We start from the raw sequence: 19916 nt of genomic DNA on the forward strand, positions 1-19916 counted from the left end.
AGGAACAAACTAGAAATACAGAAGTCCAAACAAATGAAGAGGAAATAGGCAAACTAGATGAAAAATAATTCAGAATAATGATAATAAAGATGATCAAAAACCTTGAACACAGAATGGAGAAAAAAATGTTAAGAATCAATTAACAAAGACCTAGAAGAATTAAAGAATAAACATAGAGAGACAAACAACACAATTACTGAAATTAAAAATACTCTAGAAGGAATCAACAGCAGATAACTGAAGCAGAAGAACAAAACAGTAAGCTGGAAGATAATATGGTGGAAATAACTTCTGAAGAGCAGAATAAAGTAAAAAGAATGAAAAGAACTGAGGACAGTCTCAGAGACCTCTGGGACAATATCAAACACACCAACATTCAAATAATAGGGGTTCCAGAAGGAGAAGAGAAAAAGAAAGGGCATGAGAAAATTTTTGAAGAGAGTGTAGTTGAAAACCTCCCCAACATGGAAAATGAAACAGTCAATAAAGTCCAAGAAGTGCAAAGAGTTCCATACAGGATAAACATGCCAAGACACATACTAATCAAACTAATAAAGACTAAACACAAAGAAAGAATATTAAATGCAGCAAGGGGAAAGCAACAAGTAACATACAAGGGAAACCCCATACATCTAAACCCTGATCTCCCAGCAGAAACTCTGCAGGCCAGAAGGGAATGGCAGGATATAGTTAAAGTACTGAAAGGGAAAAATTTACAACCAAGATTACTGTACCCAGGAAGGATCTCATTCAAAATTGATCGAGAAATAAAAAGCTTTTCAGATAAGCAAAAGTTAAGAGAATTCAGTACCATCAAATCAGTGTTACGACAAATGTTAAAGGGACTTATATACTCAAGAAATACAAGAGAAGAAAAAAGATCTACAAAATCAACCCCAATTAAGAAAATGGCAATCAGAACACATATCACTTTAAATATAAATGGATTAAATGCTCCAACCAAAAGACACAGACTGGCTGAATGGATACAAAAACAAGACCCACATATATGACATCTACAAGAAATCGACTTCAGACCTCAAGACACATATAGATTGCAAATTAGAGGATGGAAAAATATATTCCATGCAAATAGGAAGCAAAGAAAGCTAGAGTAACAATACTCATATCAGACAAAATAGACCTTAAAATAAAGAAGATTATAAGAGATAAGGAAGGACACTACATATGATCAAGGGATCAATCCAAGAGGAAGACATAACAATTGTAAATATTGATGTACCCAACATAGGAGCACCTCAATACATAAGACAAACACTAACAGACATAAAAGGAGAAACTGACAGTAACACAATAATAGTAGGAGACTTTAACACCCGTTCACACCAGTGGACAGACCATCAAAGCAGAAAATTAATAAGGAAACACAAGTCTTAAACGATACATTAGATGAGATGGATTTCATGGATATACTCAGGACATTCCACCCAAATGCAGAAGAATACACCTTCTTCTCAAGTTTACATGGAACATTCTCCAGGATAGACCACATCTTGGGTCACAAATCAAATCTCAGTAAATGTAAAAAAGTTGAAATTGTATCAAGCATCTTCTCAGACCACAATGCTATGAGACTAGATATCAATTACAAGAAAAAAACCTGTAGGAAACATGAATACATGGAGATTAAACAATATGTTTCTCAATAACAAACAGGTTACTGAAGAAATCAAAAGGGAAATAAAAAAATTTCTAGAAACAAATGACAATGAAAACATGACAACTCAAAACCTATGGGATGCAGCAAAAGCAGTCCTAAGAGGAAAGTTTATAGCAACACAAGCCTACCTCAAGAAACAAGAAAAACATTGAATAGACAACCTAACTTTACACCTAAACCAAATGGAAAAAGAAGAACCAAAAACCCCCAAAATTAGTAGGAGGAAAGAAACCATAAAGATCTGACCAGAAATAAATGAAAAAGAAATGAAAGAAACGATAGTAAAGATTAATAAAACTAAAAGTTGGTTCTTTGAAAAGATAAACAAAATCGACAAACCTTTAGCCAGACTTACTAAGAAAAAAAGAGAGAAGAATCAAATCAACAAAATTAGAAATGAGAAAGGAGAGGTTACAACAGACAATGCAGAAATACAAAGGATTATAAGAGACTATCATGGACAACTATATGGAGAACCGGGAAGAAGAAACAGACGGACTCTCAGAAAAGTTCAATCTTCCAAGACTGAACCAGGAAAAAACAGAAATTACGAAAAACCCAATTATACACAATGAAACTGAATCTCTGATCAAAATCTGCCAAAAAACAAAAGCCCAGGACCAGATGGCTTCACAGAATTCTATCAAACATTCAGAGAAGAGCTAAGCCTTTCTAAAACTCTTTCAAAAAATTGCAGAGGAAGGAACACTTCCAAACTCATTCTACAAGGCCACCATGACTCTGCTACCAAAACCAGACAAAGACAACACAAAAAAAGAAAACTACAGGCTGATGAACATAGATGCAAAAATCCTCAACAAAAACAAACAGAATTCAGCAACACATCCAAAAGCTCATACACCATGATCAAGTTGGGTTTATTCCAGGGATGCAAGGATGCTTCAGCATATGCAAACCAATCAATGTGATACACCATATTAACAAATTGAAAGATAAAAACCATATGATCATCTCAACATATGCAGAAGGAGCCTTTGACAAAATTCAGCATCCATGTATGATTAAAACTCTTGAAAAAATGGGCATAGAAGGAAACTACCTCAACATAGTAAAGGCCATAGAAAAGAAAGTGAAGTTGCCCAGTCACGTCCGACTCTTTGGGACCCCATGGACTATAGCTTACCAGGCTCCTATGTCCATGGAATTTTGAAGGCAACAGTACTGGAGTGAGTTGCCATTTCCTTCCCCAGGGGATCTTCCCAAACCAGGGATCAAACTCAGGTCTCCTGCACTGCAAGCAGACACTTTACCATTTAAGCCACCAGGGAAGTCATACATGATAAGCATACAGCAAACATTATTCTCAATGGTGAAAAATGGAAAGCATTCCCCCTAAGATCAGGAACAAGAAAAGGGTGTCCACTTTCACCACTATTATTCAACATAGTTCTGGAAGTCCTAGCAACAGCAATCAGAGAAGGAAAAGAAATAAAAGGAATCCAGATCGGAAAAGAAGCAGTAAAGCTCTCACTGTTTGCAGGTGACATGATACTCTACATAGAAAACCCTAAAGACAGTATCAGAAAATTACTAGAGCTAATCAATGAATTTAGGAAAGTTGTAGGATACAAAATCAATACACAGAAATCACTTGCATTTCTATAAACAATAAAAACTCAAAAGAAGAAATTAAGGAATTAATCCCATTCACCATTGCAACAAAAAGAATTAAATATCTAGGAATAAATTTACCTAAGGAGACAGAAGAACTGTACACAGAAAATTATAAGGCACTAATGAAAGAAATCAAAGATGACGTTAAACAGATGGAGAATATTCCATGTCCCTGGGTAGGAAGAATCAATATTGTGAAAATAACTATACTACCAAACACAATCTACAGATTCAACCCAATCCTTATCAAATTACCAATGACATTTTTCACAGGACTAGAACAAAGAATTTCACAATTCATATGGAAACACAAACGACCCTGAATAGCCAAAGCAATGTTGAGAAAGAAGAATGGCACTGGAGGAACAACCTTCCTGACTTCAGAATATATTACAAAGCTACAGTCATCAAGACAGTATGGTACTGGCTCAAAAACAGAAACACAGGCCAATGGAACAACATAGAAAGCCCAGAAATAAACCCATGAACCTATGGGTAGCTTATTTTTGACAAAGGAGGCAAGAAGATACAATGGGGCAAAGACAGCCTCTTCAATAAATGGTGCTGGGAAAACTGGACAGCTACATGTAAAAGAATGAAATTAGAACACTTACTAACACCATACACAAAGATAAATTCAAAATGGATCAAAGACCTAAATGTAAGACCAGAAACTATAAAACTCTTAGAGGAAAACATAGGCAGAACACTCGATGACATAAATCAAAGCAAGATCCTCTATGACCCACCTCCTAGAGTAATGGAAATAAAAACAAAAGTAAACAAGTGGGACATGATTAAATTTAAAAGCTTTTGCACAGCAAAGGAAGCTATAAGCAAGGTGGAAAGACAGCCCTCAGAATGGGAGAAAATAATAGCAAATGAAACAACTGAAAAAGGATTAATTTCCAAAATATATAGGCAGCTCAGACAACTCAATACCAGAAAAACAAACAACCCAATAAAAAGTGGGAAAAATACCTAAACAGACATTTCTCCAAAGAAGACATACAGATGGCTAACAAACACATGAAAAGATGCTCAACATCTCTCATTAGAGAAATGCAAATCAAAACTACAATGAGATATCACCTCACACCAATCAGAATGGTGATCATCAAAAAGTCTACAAACAATAAATGCTAGAAAGGATGTGGAGAAAAGGGAACACGCTTGTACTGTTGGTAGGAATGTAAACTGATACAGCCACTATGGAAGACAGTATTCAGTTCAGTTCAGTTCAGTTCAGTCGCTCAGTCGTGTCCGACTCTCCGCGACCCCATGAATCACAGCACGCCAGGCCTCCCTGTCCATCACCAACTCCCAGAGATTCCTTAAAAAACTAGGAATAAAACTACCATATGATCCAGCAATCCCACTCCTAGGCATCTACCCTGAGGAAACCAAAATTGAAAAAGACACATGTAATCCCATTGTTCATTGCAGCACGATTTACAATAGCTAGAACGTGGAAGCAACCTAGATACCCATCAACAGATGAATGGATAAAGAAGTTGTGGTACATATACATAATGGAATATCAGCCATAAAAATAAATTCATTTGAGTCAGTTCTGATGAGATGGATGAACCTAGAACCTATTATACAGAGTGAAGTAAGTCAGAAAAAGAAAGATAAACATTGTTTTCTAACGCATATATACGGAATCTAGAAAAATGGTACTGAAGGATTTACTTACAGGGCAGCAGTGGAGAAGCAGACATAGAGAATAGACTTGTGGACGTGGGGAGAGGGGAGGAGAGGGTGAGATGTATGGAAAGAGTAACATAGAAACTTACATTCAGTTCGGCTCAGTTCAGTCGCTTAGTCGTGTCCCACTCTTTGCGACCCCATGAATCACAGCATGCCAGGCCTCCCTGTCCATCACCAACTCCCGGAGTTCACTCAAATTCATGTCCATCGAGTCGGTGATGCCATCCAGCCATCTCATTCTCTGTCGTCCCCATCTCCTCCCGCCCCCAATCCCTTGCAGCATCAGAGTCTTTTCCAGTGAGTCAACTCGAAACTTACATTACCATATGTAAAATAGATAGCCAACAGGAATTTGGCTAAGAAACCCAAACAGGGGCTTGTATCAACCTATAGGGGTGGGGTGGGGAGGGAGATGGGGGGGAGGTTCAAAAGGGAGGGGATATATATATATACCTATGGCTGATTCAGGTTGAGGCTTGACAGAAAACAATACAATTCTGTAAAGCAATTATTGTTCAATAAAAAATAATTTTAAATACTGCAGAAAATTTGATAGAATACCATGAATATGTCACCTAAAATCAGCACGTGTGAGCATTTTGATACAAATGCTGTGCTATGTCTCGCCCCATCTCTGCCTCTCCCTCTCCCCTCCTACTTATTTATCTACTTACCCACCTATCATCTGTAGGTATAGAACAATTTATATAATATGATCCCTTCTGAAGGAAAACAGTATTGTATCGAGTTTGTTAGCATGACATTCAGTTCAGTTCAGTTCAGTCACTCAGTCGTGTCCGACTCTCCGCGACCCCATGAATCACAGCACGCCAGGCCTCCCTGTCCATCACCAACACCCCGAGTTCATTAGGTATTTTTTTAAAAAACTTCTTTTGTATATTTGTATTTTCTCATTTTTCAATAATGAACATGTATTTCTTAATTAAAAAAGAAAATATTTATATACTCAAAAAAGAATTATGCATCATAGTATTACCAGCTAAATTCTAACTCTTGTTTTTCTATGAAAAAAAAATTCCCTGTTAACATAGCCATTATATAAATGCAACAAAGACAGGTGCTATTAAGGAAATTTAACAGACCATCTACAATTGATTATTCTCCTTATATAAGGGATAACGTGGCTAATTATTTTCTTTATACAAAAGGCAACTGGCACAAATGTGCAAAATATTACCACTACATCAATATACCTTTGTGAAATCTACTAACTTTCAGATCTTACCTCTGACTTTCAATGACAGGACTTACAGTAGGCTTTTATATTTGTGATATAAACTTATAAACATTTCTTTTTATTTTAAATTCAGAACTATAAGCAGCACATAAATATTCAACTTGAGCTTTTGTTGTTGCTGCTGTTAAAAGCATTAATATTTATTTCAATTGTTCCTTGCTGCAAAAGTATTTAAAGTAATATGATAAAGTAAAGCCATGGTTTAAAAAACTATATTTTATATTTTATGCATCTTTAAAGATGATTACAATTTCACTTAAAGGAAATCAACAAAAGAGCCTGTTTAATGCCAACTCTGAATTTAGGAAATAATATACTCCTTGGGCTTCCTTGGTGGGTCAGTGGTAAAGAACCCGCCTGACAATTCAGGAGACTTGGGTTCAATTCCTGGGTCAGGAAGATCTGCTGGAGAAGGAAATGGCAATGCATTTCAGTATTCTTGCCTAAGAAATCCCATGGATAGAGGAGCCTGATGAGCTACAGTCCACGGCGTCACAGAAGTCGGACACAGTTTAGGGACTAAACAACAACAATACTCCTTATTTTCAGGAAAATCTGAAATCTTTAAGTTGCAAAATGTACACAAAATAGAGGCAATTACTATCCCAAAGACAAGCTTAGTTATGATCAACTACCTTTTTTACCCAAAAAATGTTCATTTAGTATCTAAAAAAGGAAACATAAATTGGTTTATAAAAAATAACTTCCCCATGATCTTTAATCTAGGAATGAAACACTATATTTTAAAATGTTATATATACATTTACATTTAATATTCTTTAGCCCACCACAGTCCTCTATCTATGGGATTCTCCAGGCAAGAATGCTGTCATGGGTTGCCATGCCTTCCTCCATGGGATCTTCTTAACTCAGGGATCGAACCCAGGTCTCCCACATTGCAGGCAGATTCTTTACCGTCTGAGCCACCAGGGAAGCCCAAATGAAGTTTTAGATTTTTATGAACTTCTATTTCATCACATAATTTTTTTAATTATAGCAAAAACTTGACAAAAAAATAAATGAAGACACAACTGTATTTAAAATAAGACTTTACATACCTTGGCTTCCGAAATGCTAAACTATATTGTTGGCAAGCTAGACCCACAGTGGGAGTATAAACGACAGGCATGAATTTCTCAATGTCAGACATCAGCACTTTATAGAAGAGCTTTTCATTTCTATCCTGAAGATCCATTAAGAGAAGATACCTGTGGAAATTGGACGTAATTAGATCTACATTCCAACACAGTCATAAAATAGCTGTTTATAAAACTAAATGTTTGCAACAACATATACACTGGTTCAAAACAGGAAAGGAGTACATCAAAGCTGTAAATTGTCACCCTGCTTATTTAACTTACATGCAGAGTAGATCATGTGAAATGCTGGGCTAGATTAGTTACAAGCTAGAATCAAAATTGACAGGTCAAATAATAACCTCAGATATGCAGATGATGCCACTCTAATGGCAGAAAACGAGACACTAAAGAGCCTCTTGATGAGGGTGAAAGAAGAGAGTGAAAAAGCTGGCTTAAAATTCAACATTCAAAAAACGAAGATCGTGGCATCTGGTCCCATCACTTCATGGCAAACAGAAGGGGAAAAAGCGGAAGCAGTGACAGATTTTATTTTCTTAGGCTCCAAAATCACTGTGGGTGGTGACTGTGGCCATGAAATTAAAAGATGTTTGCCCTTTGGAAGGAAAGCTGTGGCAAACCTGGACAAAGCATTAAAAAGCAAACACATCACTTTGCCAACAAAGGTCTGCATAGGCAAAGCTATGGTTTTTTCAGTAGTCATGTACAGATGTTGAGAGATGGACCATAAAGAAGGCTGAGTGCTGAAGAACTGATGCTTTCAAATTGTGGTGCTGGGGAAGACTCTAGAATCTCCTGGACTGCAAGGAGATCAGACCAGTCAATGCTAAAGGAAATCAACCCTGAATATTCATTGGAAGGACCGATGCTGAAGCTCCAATACTTCGAGTACCTCATGCGAAGAGCCAACTCATTGGAAAAGACCCTGATGCTGGGAAAAACTGAAGGCAAAAGGAGAAGGGAGCAGCAGAGGATGAGATGGTTAGACAGCATCACTGACTCAATGGATATGAATCTGAGCAAGCTCCAGGAGATGGTGAAGGACAGGGAAGCCTGGTGTGCTGCAGTCCATAGGATAGCAAAGAACTGGACATGACGCAGCTACTGAACACATACAGTATTTTTTAGGTCACATAGAAAACATCTGATCAAAAAAGACTTCATAAATATTCCTGGGACTTCCCTGGTGGTCTAGTAGTTAAGAATCCACCTTCCAATGCAGAGGACATGGGTTTGTCCCTGGTCAGGGAACTAAAATCCCACATGCCATGGGCCAACTAAGCTCGCACACTGCAACTAGAGGGCCCTCATGCTCTAGAGCCCATGCTTCACTAGAGAAGCCTGCATACCACAAGCAGGGAAAGCCCGTGCGCAACAATGAAGAGCCCGAGCCCCACAGCAAAGACCCAGCGTAGCCAAAATAATAATAAAATAAAAATTGGATCAGGTTGCAGTTTAAAAAAATAAAGAAATATTCCTAATCACCTAAAAAAATAAAGACAATAAACCTGAGCTGGTGTCATTCAAACACTAAAATCAGTGCTGAAAACAGCAGTTTTATTTAATATTTAAATTACTTTATCTCTATTTTAAAATGAAAGGCAAATGAAAAAATCACTATAAAGTTTAAACAGTAACTTAACTAAATAAAGACTTCATCGTTTAATTTGCAGTACTGAACAGTCAAGAAAAATGACAAGCAGAAAATAACTACGGGATGTTAACAATGACCCTAAAAATTACTAAGGTAAGAAAGTTTAAGGGACTTTTCTAATTATTTAGATCAAGAGGTCTTTTTCTTTCTAGAGGCATTTCTGAACCAGAATTATCTTTTAAAATATCAGCCTTATCACATTACTTGTAATCTTCAGTGGTTTATACAACAAAACTCCAACTGTTTGGTACAACTTGAAAGAATCTTGCAAAACTGTCCTTAATAGTCCTAACAGCTGTTTTGGATTGATTCTCGTTCTCTGGAATAGCTGAAAATGCATAGAATTTGGAGTCAGAGACACAAGGATTCTAATGCTTGGCAAGTAGATGTTATTTCAACTACCAACACTAACAACTGGAAAGAAAATGATGACTTTTAAAAGATGATGCTAACACTGATCTAGCCATGTGGAAATCATCGTCGCTAAGTCAACACTTTATAGGACACTTGACACAAGTGGTATTCCCTACAGCTCCATACACTCTCTTTACCTGAATTCCAGGTCACCAGATTCTCTCAATTTTCCCTTTTCACTGATCATTCCTTTTTTTCTTTCTTTGCTGTTTTCTCCTGGGCTCTAGAAGCTCTCTAACACGCATCTCTATTACATTAAGAGGTTATGCCAGCTTTGCTTCAGTGCTAAGTTGCTTCAGTCATGTCCTACTCTTTGTGACCCCTTGGACTGTGGCCCTCCAGGATCCTCTGTCCCTGGGATTCTCCAGGCAAGAATACTGGAGTGCGTTGCCATGCCCTCCTCCAAGGGATCTTCCCAACCCACGGATCGAACCTGCATCTTTCATGTCTCGTGCATGAGCAGGCATATTCTTTACCACTAGCGCCACCTGGCTTTGCTTCAGTTCAGTTCACTCAGTAGTGTCTGATTCTTTGCGACCCCATGGACTGCAGCACGCCAGGCCTCCCTGTCCATCACCAACTCCCAGAGTTTATGCAAACTCATGCCCATTGAGTCAGGCATGGCATAAGATGCCATCCAACCATCTCATCCTCTTTCATCCCCTTCTCTTCCCGCCTTCAATCTTTCCCAGCACCAGGGTCTTTTCAAATGAGCCAGTACTTCCCATCAGGTGGCCAAAGCATTGGAGTTTCAGCTTCAACATCGGTTCTTCCAATGAATATTCAGGACTGATTTCCTTCAGGATGGACTGGTTGGATCTCCTTAGAGTCCAAGGGACTCTCAAGAGTCTTCTTCAACACCACAGTTCAAAAGCATCAAATCTTCGCCACTCAGCTTTCCTTACAGTCCAACTCTCACATCCATACATGACCACTGGAAAAACCATAGCCTTGACTAGACAGACCTTTGTTGGCAAAGTAATGTCTCTGCTTTTTAATATGCTGTCTAGGTTGGTCATAACTTCTCTTCCAAGGAGCAAGCATCTTTTAATTTCATGGCTGCAGTCACCATCTGCAGTGATTTTGCTTCAAGATCTATCCAAATCTACACACCTTCATTGCTACCATCCAGGATCTAAATCACCATCATCTTTGCCTGTAAGTCTCCTAAATACTCTTATATTCTATTCTCAACATTGCAAAGTCTTCTAGAAATATAGCTCAGATCATGCTGACCTTCTGTTCAAAAGCTTGAATGAGCCCCTTCACTCAGAGAAACAGCAAAAGTCTTACAACTATGGCCTCCATAATCCATCTTTAATAATCTGTACTCCATGACCTCACTAACTTCCTCTCCTGACCTACTGTTCTCCCACTCACTCATCCTGCTCCAGACACACGTCTCCCTGTTGGTCCCTGAATGTACCAGCTTAAAGAACACTGCTCCTCAGTTTCCTCATGGTTAACTGTCTCACTGCCTTTCATTACTCACTCATAACCCGCCTTCTCATGGAAGTCCATCCTGACCATGGAACTAAACAACGCAGTGACCCTACCCACCCCCTTGCATTCTCAGTCCCTCTTACCATACTCCACTTTCTCTTTTTTGCATAAGCATCTGTCACTTTCTAGCATATTAGATAATTTATTCATTATTTTACCATTTACTACTTTTCAAAAATCATTTACCTAAGTTTCATGAGGGCAGAGATCATTGTCTCTAATCCCAGTATTGAAAAAAGCACCTGATACTAAGCTGATCTCAGTACGTATTTGAGGGACATTCTGCGATAAAAATACAAAAGTCACTAACTCGAAGGAGGCAAGTGATACAATGGCCCAGGAAAAGAATGTAGAGTAAAAATGGAAGAGAATAAAGGAAGGACTTTAGAAACACATGGAAGGGATGATAAAGTTTAAGAAGCAAATACATATAGTTGAATAACCTAGTCAGCCTTTCCTCAGCTGACCCTTACCACCTGTGTGTCTGTGGGCGGGGGGGGGTGCTCTTCAGTCATGTCTGACTGTAACCATATGGACTACAGCCCAACCAACTCTGTCAGTAGAATTCTCCAGGCCAAGAATACTTTGGCCACCTCATGCGACGAGTGGACTCACTGGAAAAGACTCTGATGCTGGGAGGGACTGGGGGCGGGAGGAGAAGGGGACGACAGAGAATGACATGGATGGATGGCATCACCGACTCTGTGGACATGAGTTTGAATGAACTCCGGGAGTTGGTGATGGACAGGGAGGCCTGGCGTGCTGTGATTCATGGGGTCGCAGAGAGTCGGACACGACTGAGTGACTGAACTGAACTGAACTGAAGAATACTGGAGTGGGTTGCCATTTCCTCCTCCAGGAGATCTTCCTGACCCCAGGGACCAAACCCACGTCTTCTGCTTGGCAGACTGATTCTTTACCACTGTGCCACCTGGGAAGCCCATTACCACTTACAGGCTCATAAAAGAAGTGGTCATGGCAAGGATGAAGGGTACCCATGAGCTCAGCAACATGAACTTCCACCCACCAAGGCCGACCTGGCCACAGACACTGCTGAGAGCCCAAACTGGCAGCGGCAGAGACTGACACTGAGCCCCTGATACGCCACCATCCCATGTGGTCATCAGCAAACTCCCTGGTGGCAAGTTGATTACATTGGACAGGTTCTGTCGTGGAAGGAACGGCATTGGTTCTTACTGGAATAGACCCTCACTCTGTATGAAGACTTGCCTTCCCTGCACACAGTGCTCCTGTCAACACTACCCTCCAGGGACTTACAAGATGCCTCACTGAACATCACGGTACTCCACCCAGCATGGCTTCTGACCAAGGAACTCACGTCAGGGCAAATGAAGTGAGGCAATGGGTCCTGCCAATCCACTGTCCTTACATGTTCCCCAACATCCTAAAGCAGCTGGCCTGACAGAATGCTGGAATGGCCTTCTGAAGATTCAGTTACGGTACCAGCGAGGGGGCAAAACATTGCAAAGCTGGGCAAGGTTCTCTGGGAGGCTATACCTGCTCTGAATCAGTGCCCAATATATGGTTCTATTTCTCCCACAGCCAGCATTCACAGGTCCCAGAATCAAGGTGGGTAGAAACTGAAGTGGCACCATCACTGTCACTGCCAAGTATGCCTGCGTGCTTAGTCATTTCAGTCGTGTCTGAGTCTTTGCAACCCTATGGACTGGAGGGGGCTGTCATTCCCACCTCCAGGAGATCTTCCCGACTCAGGGATCAAACCTACATCTCCAGCTTGGAAGGCAGATTCTTTACTACTGAGCCACCTGGGAAGCCCCCAAGTGATCCACTATCAATTCCTGCTTCCTGTCCCTGAGATCTTATGTTCTGCTGGCCCCAAAGTGTTCACTCCAAAGGGAAGAATGTCTTACTGGAAGACAATGATTCCAATGAACTGGAAGTTAAGACCGCCACTGGCCACTCTGGGTACCACATGCCTCTGAATTAACAGGCAAAGAAGGGAGTTACCGTGCTGGGGGGGGTGACCTATCCTGACTCCAAGGGGAAACTGGACTACCACTCCATAATGGAGGTAAGGAAAAGGATGTCTGGAATACAAGAGATCCCTTAGGGGGTCCCCGCAATTAAAGTCAATGGAAAACTACAACACCCAATTCCGACAGGACTACTAATGGCCCAGAACCTTCAGAATTTAAAATCTGGCTTCCTCTACCAGGGGAAGAATCAAGACTGCCTGAAGTACTTGCTGAAAGCAAGAGAATTGTGAAATGGGTAGGGGAAGAAGACAGTTATAAATATCAGCTATGATAAGATGACCAGCTATAGAAATGAGGAGTGCAATTATTATGAGTATTTCTTCCTTACTGTGTTATGAATATGCTTGTGTGTACATAAATACATATATATCTGTACATATATAAATATGTATAATACATATGCAAAGATACATAAACAAATATAATTTTTTCCTCTTTTATTCCTTTATCATATTACATAAGATGTACTGACTGTATATCATAGTATTTGAATACAGTTTGCCAACAAAGGTCCGTCTAGTCAAGGCTATGGATTTTCCAGTAGTCATGTATGGATGTGAGAGTTGGACTATAAAGAAAGTTGAGCGCCGAAAAATTGATGCTTTTGAACTGTGGTGTTGGAGAAGACTCTTGAGAGTCCCTTGGACTGCAAGGAGATCCAACCTGTCCATCCTAAAGAAGATGAGTCCTAGGTGTTCACTGGAGGGACTGATGTTGAAGCTGAAACTCCAATACTTTGGTCACCTGATGCGGAGAGCTGGCTCATTTGAAAGAACCCTGATGTTGGGAAAGATTGGGGGCAGGAGGAGAAGGGGACGACAGAGAATGAGATAGCTGGATGGCATCACCGACTCAACCGACATGAGTTTGAGTGAACTCCGGGAGTTGGTGATGGACAGGGAGGCCTGGTGTGCTGTGATTCATGGGGTCGCAAAGAGTCAGACATGACTGAGCGACTGAACACTTTGAACAATGTGGCAGTTAAGGGTGCCAACCCTAACTCAGTCAAAAATCCAGGTATACCTTACAGTTGACCCTCTACATGTGTAGTTCCCATTCAAGAATTTAATCAACTATGGATTAAGTACTGTCAGTTCAGTTCAGTTGCTCAGTCATGTCCGACTCTTTGTGAGCCCATGAATCATAGCACACCAGGCCTCCCTGTCCATCACCAACTCCCGGAGTTCACTCAAACTCATGTCCATCGAGTCGGTGATGCCATCCAGCCATCTCACACTCTGTCGTCCCCTTCTCCTCCCACCCCCAATCTTTCCCAGCATCAGAGTCTTTTCCAGTGAGTCAACTCTTCGCATGAGGTGGCCAAAGTATTGGAGTTTCAGCTTTAGTGTCAGTCCTTCCATTGAACACCCAGAATTGATATCCTTTACAATGGACTGGTTGGATCTCCTTGCAGTCCAAGGGACTCTTAAGAGTCTTCTCCAATACCACAGTTCAAAAGCATCAATTCTTTGGCGATCAGCTTTCTTCAGAGTCCAACTCTCACATCCATACATGACCACTGGAAAAACCATAGCCTTGACCAGACGGACCACTCTGCATATAAGTACTGTAGTATGCATTTATTGAGAAAAATCCACATATAGGTGGATCCATATAATTCAAATCTATGTGATTCAAGGGTCAAATGTATTGTTAACTTTACATCATAGTATTAAAGTTCAAAGATATCAAGGAGAAAAGTAAACATCACCCTAGGAATTTACATCCTCTTTTAGGTTAAGTGTTAGCATGTTTTCAGTTTTTCCTGGGCTAGTTCTATCATGTTAGGCTCAAGTAGGACCTTTTTATTGTCTTTAAGCAGAGATTAAGTTTAGTTTAAGGAGACAGGCGTGGCTTCTAAGTTTAAAAGGACAGGTTAATTTTATGTGTTAATGTGGCTGGGACACAGTATCCAGATATTTGGTCCACTATTTTGGACTTTTCTGTGAAGGCAGTTTTTGGATGAGACTCATATCTAAATTGGTGTACTTTGAATAAAGCACAGTACCCTCCATAATGTTGGTGAGCCTTATCCAATCATTTAAAAACCTTAATGGAACAAACAGTGGCCTTCCCTCTAACTCCTCAGCAAAAAATAGTTCAAGCCTTTGAACTTGAATCAGATTCTTCCCCGGGGCTCCAGCTGGCCAGTCTACCTGCAGATTTAGGACTGACCAAGCCTCCATAATCACTGAGCTCATTCTTTACAATCAAAATCAAGCAATCAATCAATAAACCCCTACCCCCTCTCATTATGTACATAATTACACACACACACACACATCTCCTATTGGTTCTTTATCTCTGGAGAACCCTATTATGAAGACTTACTAGATACTGGGTTAGCTCTCTCTTCTAACCTTCACAATAATATTTTCAAATAACTATTATGCTCTTCAACCCAGAGATGGAAAAACTGAGGTTTAGGTGGGTTTAACACCTTAAGGGGCTTCCCTAGTGGCTCAAGTGGTAAATAATCCACCTGCAATGCAGGAGCAACAGGAGATGCAGGTTCTATCCCTGCATCGGGAAGATCCCCTGGAGAAGAAATGGCAACCCATTCCACTATTCTTGCCTGGAGAATCCCATGGACAGAGAAGGCTGGTGGTCTATAGTCCACGGTGTTGCAGAGTTGGACACAGCTGAAACGGCTTAGCATGCACGCATGCAACATTTTAATACAAAAAGAGTCCAAAGAAAACAGTGAGACACGCAGTGGTCATGGCAGTGGTTGTAATAGTTTACTCAAGGATCCAATGCTAGTGAGATACAGCTGGAATTTCAACTTCAACTGGCTAATTCCAAAGGTAGGGAACAATGTTACCTTTACCCTTGTATAAACACGGAAACTGGATTGCAAACAAAGTAAGTGACCTAAACTCCCAACAGTGTTGGAGCCACACTTGGAAACCTAAACAGTGCACTTTCACCTACAATGTACTTGAGGTCTGACTCAAAGCCAATTTCACCTAGTTTGGAATGGCATTTCCCATTAACTGACCTTGATAGCAACAACTCCGTCACAGGAGAAAAAAGTTATTTCTCTGTGGATATAGTTTCAGTTCAGTTCAGTCACTCAGTCGTGACCGACTCTTTGCGACCCCATGAATCACAGCACGCCAGGCCTCCCTGTCCATCACCAACTCCTGGAGTTCACTCAAACTCATGTCCATCGAGTCGGTGATGCCATCCAGTCATCTCATTCTCTGTCGTCCCCTTCTCCTCCCGCCCCCAACCCCTCCCAGCATCAGAGTCTTTTCCAATGAGTCAACTCTTCGCATGAGGTGGTCAAAGTATTGGAGTTTCAGCTTTAGCATCAGTCCTTCCAATGAACACCCAGGATATAGTTTAGAAAAGAAAATTTTATCTTCTTCAGATATTCCTACACAGGGTAAATTTTTTACAAACATCATTGTATTTACAGGCAAATCTTCCTCAAAGCTGACTACTCTTTCCAAAGCACTAAATATTTAAACTTGCTCATCTAATAAGACATAAATTAGACAGCTGCCTCAGAGAAATATAAAAAATCACCTTCGGGAACATGTTACCTGTCAAAATCAGAGTTCAGACGCTCGAAATTCTTAAGTACTCGAAGGACCTGGACATCCTGACTGATGAAGGAGGGTGGCAACAGGCCATGAATGTTCAGTTGCTGCCTCTCTTCCAGGGTAAAAGCCAAGTCCTATAGAGAAAAGGGAAATGCAGTAATTCAAGGGGGAAAAGGACAAACGCATATCTAAACACCAGTGAAATCAATAAGTATACGGAATTGAAAATCAGGTCTGGCATCCATTCAAGCATAGCCATGTGACTGTGAGAAAATCATGGGGTCTCTCCACACCTCAGTTTCCTTACCTTTCAATATTAGGACAGCATTTTCAGATTCGTGTCGCTTAGATATTGTTAGGATAAAATCAGGTGATGGATAGGGGGAGATTATCTGAAGACATGCAAGTGAAAGAAGACATAATTTTCAGTACTGGAATCATTAAATAGAAAAATGAATAGCAGTTACTGTAAGAGATTTTAAAATGAGGAACATGAGGAGGTTGCCTATGACCTGCTGTGTTTCTGTTGGGCTGGCCAAAACGTTTGTTTGGGTTTTTCTGTCACATCGCACACAAAAAGCTGAACCAACTTTTTGGCCAACCCAATACATACAAAATATATTGGAGACACTGTATCTATGATTTCAAGGCAGCTTTTCCAAAACTCCTCTCACAAACTATCTCCTGCTTCTTTTATACACTTCTAGTTATACAAAATTTCTCCCTACTGCCTAGACACGCTGCACTCCTTTACCCTTCTAGGATACCATGGACAAGAAAGTCTTCCCTGTTTCTTTCCTTCCAAGCCATACTTCGAATGCCACCTCCTCTCTAAAGCCTTTCCAGTCTCACCCAGTAAGCCCACTGGAGCCTTACTATTATATCTACATTATTAGTTTACATGAACACTGACTGTACAAAACAATAGTATTACAAACTATGAGGCTCAAAAACAAGCAAACCAAATAGAACTGATGAATGGATACAAAAACGCAGAATGGACCTAAGAGACAGGCCAGGATATAATATGAGGCAGTTAAAGCAGAGAAACCCCAGTAGTCATAAACCTGAAGGACTGGAATGAGGAGTCTCCCTGGGAAGGTCTCTTGCTCCAGATACTGAAGCCCAAGAGGCTTGTTCGATCAGCCTGTGCCCACTCTGGGTCTGGCCCCACCTTGACCACGCCTGGCTTTGCTCAACACAGGTATCCACACAGCTGGTGCCCATTTCCAAGATGTTTTGCTCCACTAGCTGCCATTTCCTTTGGTGCAAAAGCCCCCAGTGTTACAAGGCTGGTAGTGGGTCCTTTAGATTCTAATGCACATGGACAGTAGCAGGATGGTCCCCCACTGAGAGGACACCTCCCCCTCACCCCCCTGCCCATCCAGTCTAGTGCCCCCCTCCTGGCTACCTGGAGCACAACAGACCAGCACAGCCTCTCCGTCCTCTGCCTGGATCCCAGTCAACACCAAGGGACCCCATGGCGTTGCTGGAACCTTTCCATGCCATTTTCTTTTTCCTTTGTGTTTCCACAAGAATGCAAACTCCATGAGGTCAGGGAATTTTCTTTTTTCCCACTACTTTATCCCTAGTGCTGAGAATACTAACCGACCTAATTAGACTTCAGCAATGTGCTACATCAATCCCTGGGTCAGGAAGATCCCCTGAGGAGGGCATGGCAACCCACTCCAGTATTCTTGCTTGGAGAATCCCATGGACAGAGGAGCCTGGCAGGCCATAGTCCACAGGGTCGCAAAGAGTCAGACACGACTGAAGCGACTAAGCATGCATGCACAATGTGCTACATAAACAAAATAGAAAGTTTTAAAAATTTTTACAGACTTACATTAAAAATTTAGAAGCATTAAAACTGTTGCTCGGGACACTGATTAACCTATTAAGCCTGGTAAAATTATATTTTAAATTTAAAGTAACCAGAAAGGGATATTTTTGTGAAAAAGGAATCTACAGAACCGGAAGGCACAGTTCACCTGCTAAAGATACAACTTTTTTTTTTTTTTTTATTGGAGGCAAATTATTTTACAATATTATATTGGTTGGTTTTGCCATACGTTGATATGAATTTGCCCCGGGTTTAGATAAGTTCCCCCTCCTGAACCCCCCTCCCACCTCCCTCCTCCCTTTATCCTCCCTCATACAAAGTAAAATGTCAGGAAATAACTCCTAGAGTTGAAGCAAAATTGTATACAGTAATGCGTTTGTAAAAGAAGCCTCAACAGACTTTTCTTTAGCTTGCAATAAAACTTGTAAGTGAAAAATGGGGAAAAAAATGCTGGGCTAAAGTTAAAGTCTCAAAAACATACAAATGTATGTGAAGAAGCTGCAAACTTCTGAATGCTATGCCCTTGAAAATCTGCCTGCAAAAATAGTAATCAAAATACTAATATTCTGAGAAAAGGCTCATTATTAGAAGTATTGACATAGGCTTGTTCTTTCGCTTTACAAGGCACTAACTCATGTACTGATGAAACTAGCCCTTTTTACATGAATTGTCCAATGTCTGGTCTGAAACAATTCCTCAGTCTATCAGGTCTGCCATACCTTATGCCATATAAACAAAAATGCCATCTGGGTATCTCCTGATATTCTTTGATGTTTATTTAATAACTACAAACTTCCATATTCCAAGATACACTAAAGCGCCAATTCAACTCTTAAGAAACAAAAACAAACACTAGGACTTGGGAATCTGGAACACTGGGCTGAGTTCAAATCCTATGACTGGGCTCATATCGTATTGCTGTGCACCGTGCTTAGTCAGACTCTTTGTGACTCCATGGACCGTAGCCCACCAGGCTCCTCTGTCCATGGGGATTCTCCAGGCAAGCATACTGGATTGGGCTGCCATGCCCTTCGACAGGAGATCTTCCCAACCCAGGGATAGAACTCAGGTCTTCCTCATGGCAGACGGATTCTTTACCGTCTGAACCACCAGGGAAGCCCATGAATACTGGAGTGGATAGCCTATCCCATTTTGAGGGCAATCTTTCCCACCCAGGAATTGAACCAGGGTCCCCTGCATTGCAGGTGGATTCTTTACCAGCTGAGATACCACTACTCTTTATGAATTTTTTTTTTAAATCAATGAATATTGGCACTCCCCTGGTGGTCCAGTGGTTAAAAATCTGCCTTCCAATGCAGGGACGCGAGTTCAATCCCTGGTCAAAGAACTAAGATTCCACATGCTGTGGGGCAACTTAGCCCACGTATGGCAACTGCTGAGCCCATGCCACAACTAGAGAGTTCATGCTCTGCAGTGGAAGATGCTGTATGATGTAATGAAGATTCCACATGCCACAACTAACACTCGACATAGCCAAATAAATTTAAAGAGAAAAACAATGAATATGTAAACTTAAATCTTAAAACCC

The 19916-nt window shown here is 40.7% G+C and overlaps 1 protein-coding gene across 1 annotated transcript in view; it reads right to left on the minus strand.

Annotated features, from left to right (window-relative positions):
• ME1 (malic enzyme 1) overlaps positions 1 to 19916 on the minus strand; it is a 218091-nt gene that overhangs the window by 174003 nt on the left and 24172 nt on the right. The window contains exons 2-3 of the mRNA XM_055433822.2: positions 16525 to 16658; positions 7346 to 7495 (exon numbers count right to left, since the gene is read on the minus strand). Coding sequence (XP_055289797.1) covers positions 7346 to 7495; positions 16525 to 16658 — 284 coding nt within the window. The remainder of the gene's footprint in view (positions 1 to 7345; positions 7496 to 16524; positions 16659 to 19916) is intronic.

This window comes from Moschus berezovskii, chromosome 10 (genome assembly GCF_049115385.1).
Source record: "Moschus berezovskii isolate FMDL1 chromosome 10, NW_MosBer_1.0, whole genome shotgun sequence".
Lineage (NCBI taxonomy): Eukaryota > Metazoa > Chordata > Mammalia > Artiodactyla > Moschidae > Moschus > Moschus berezovskii.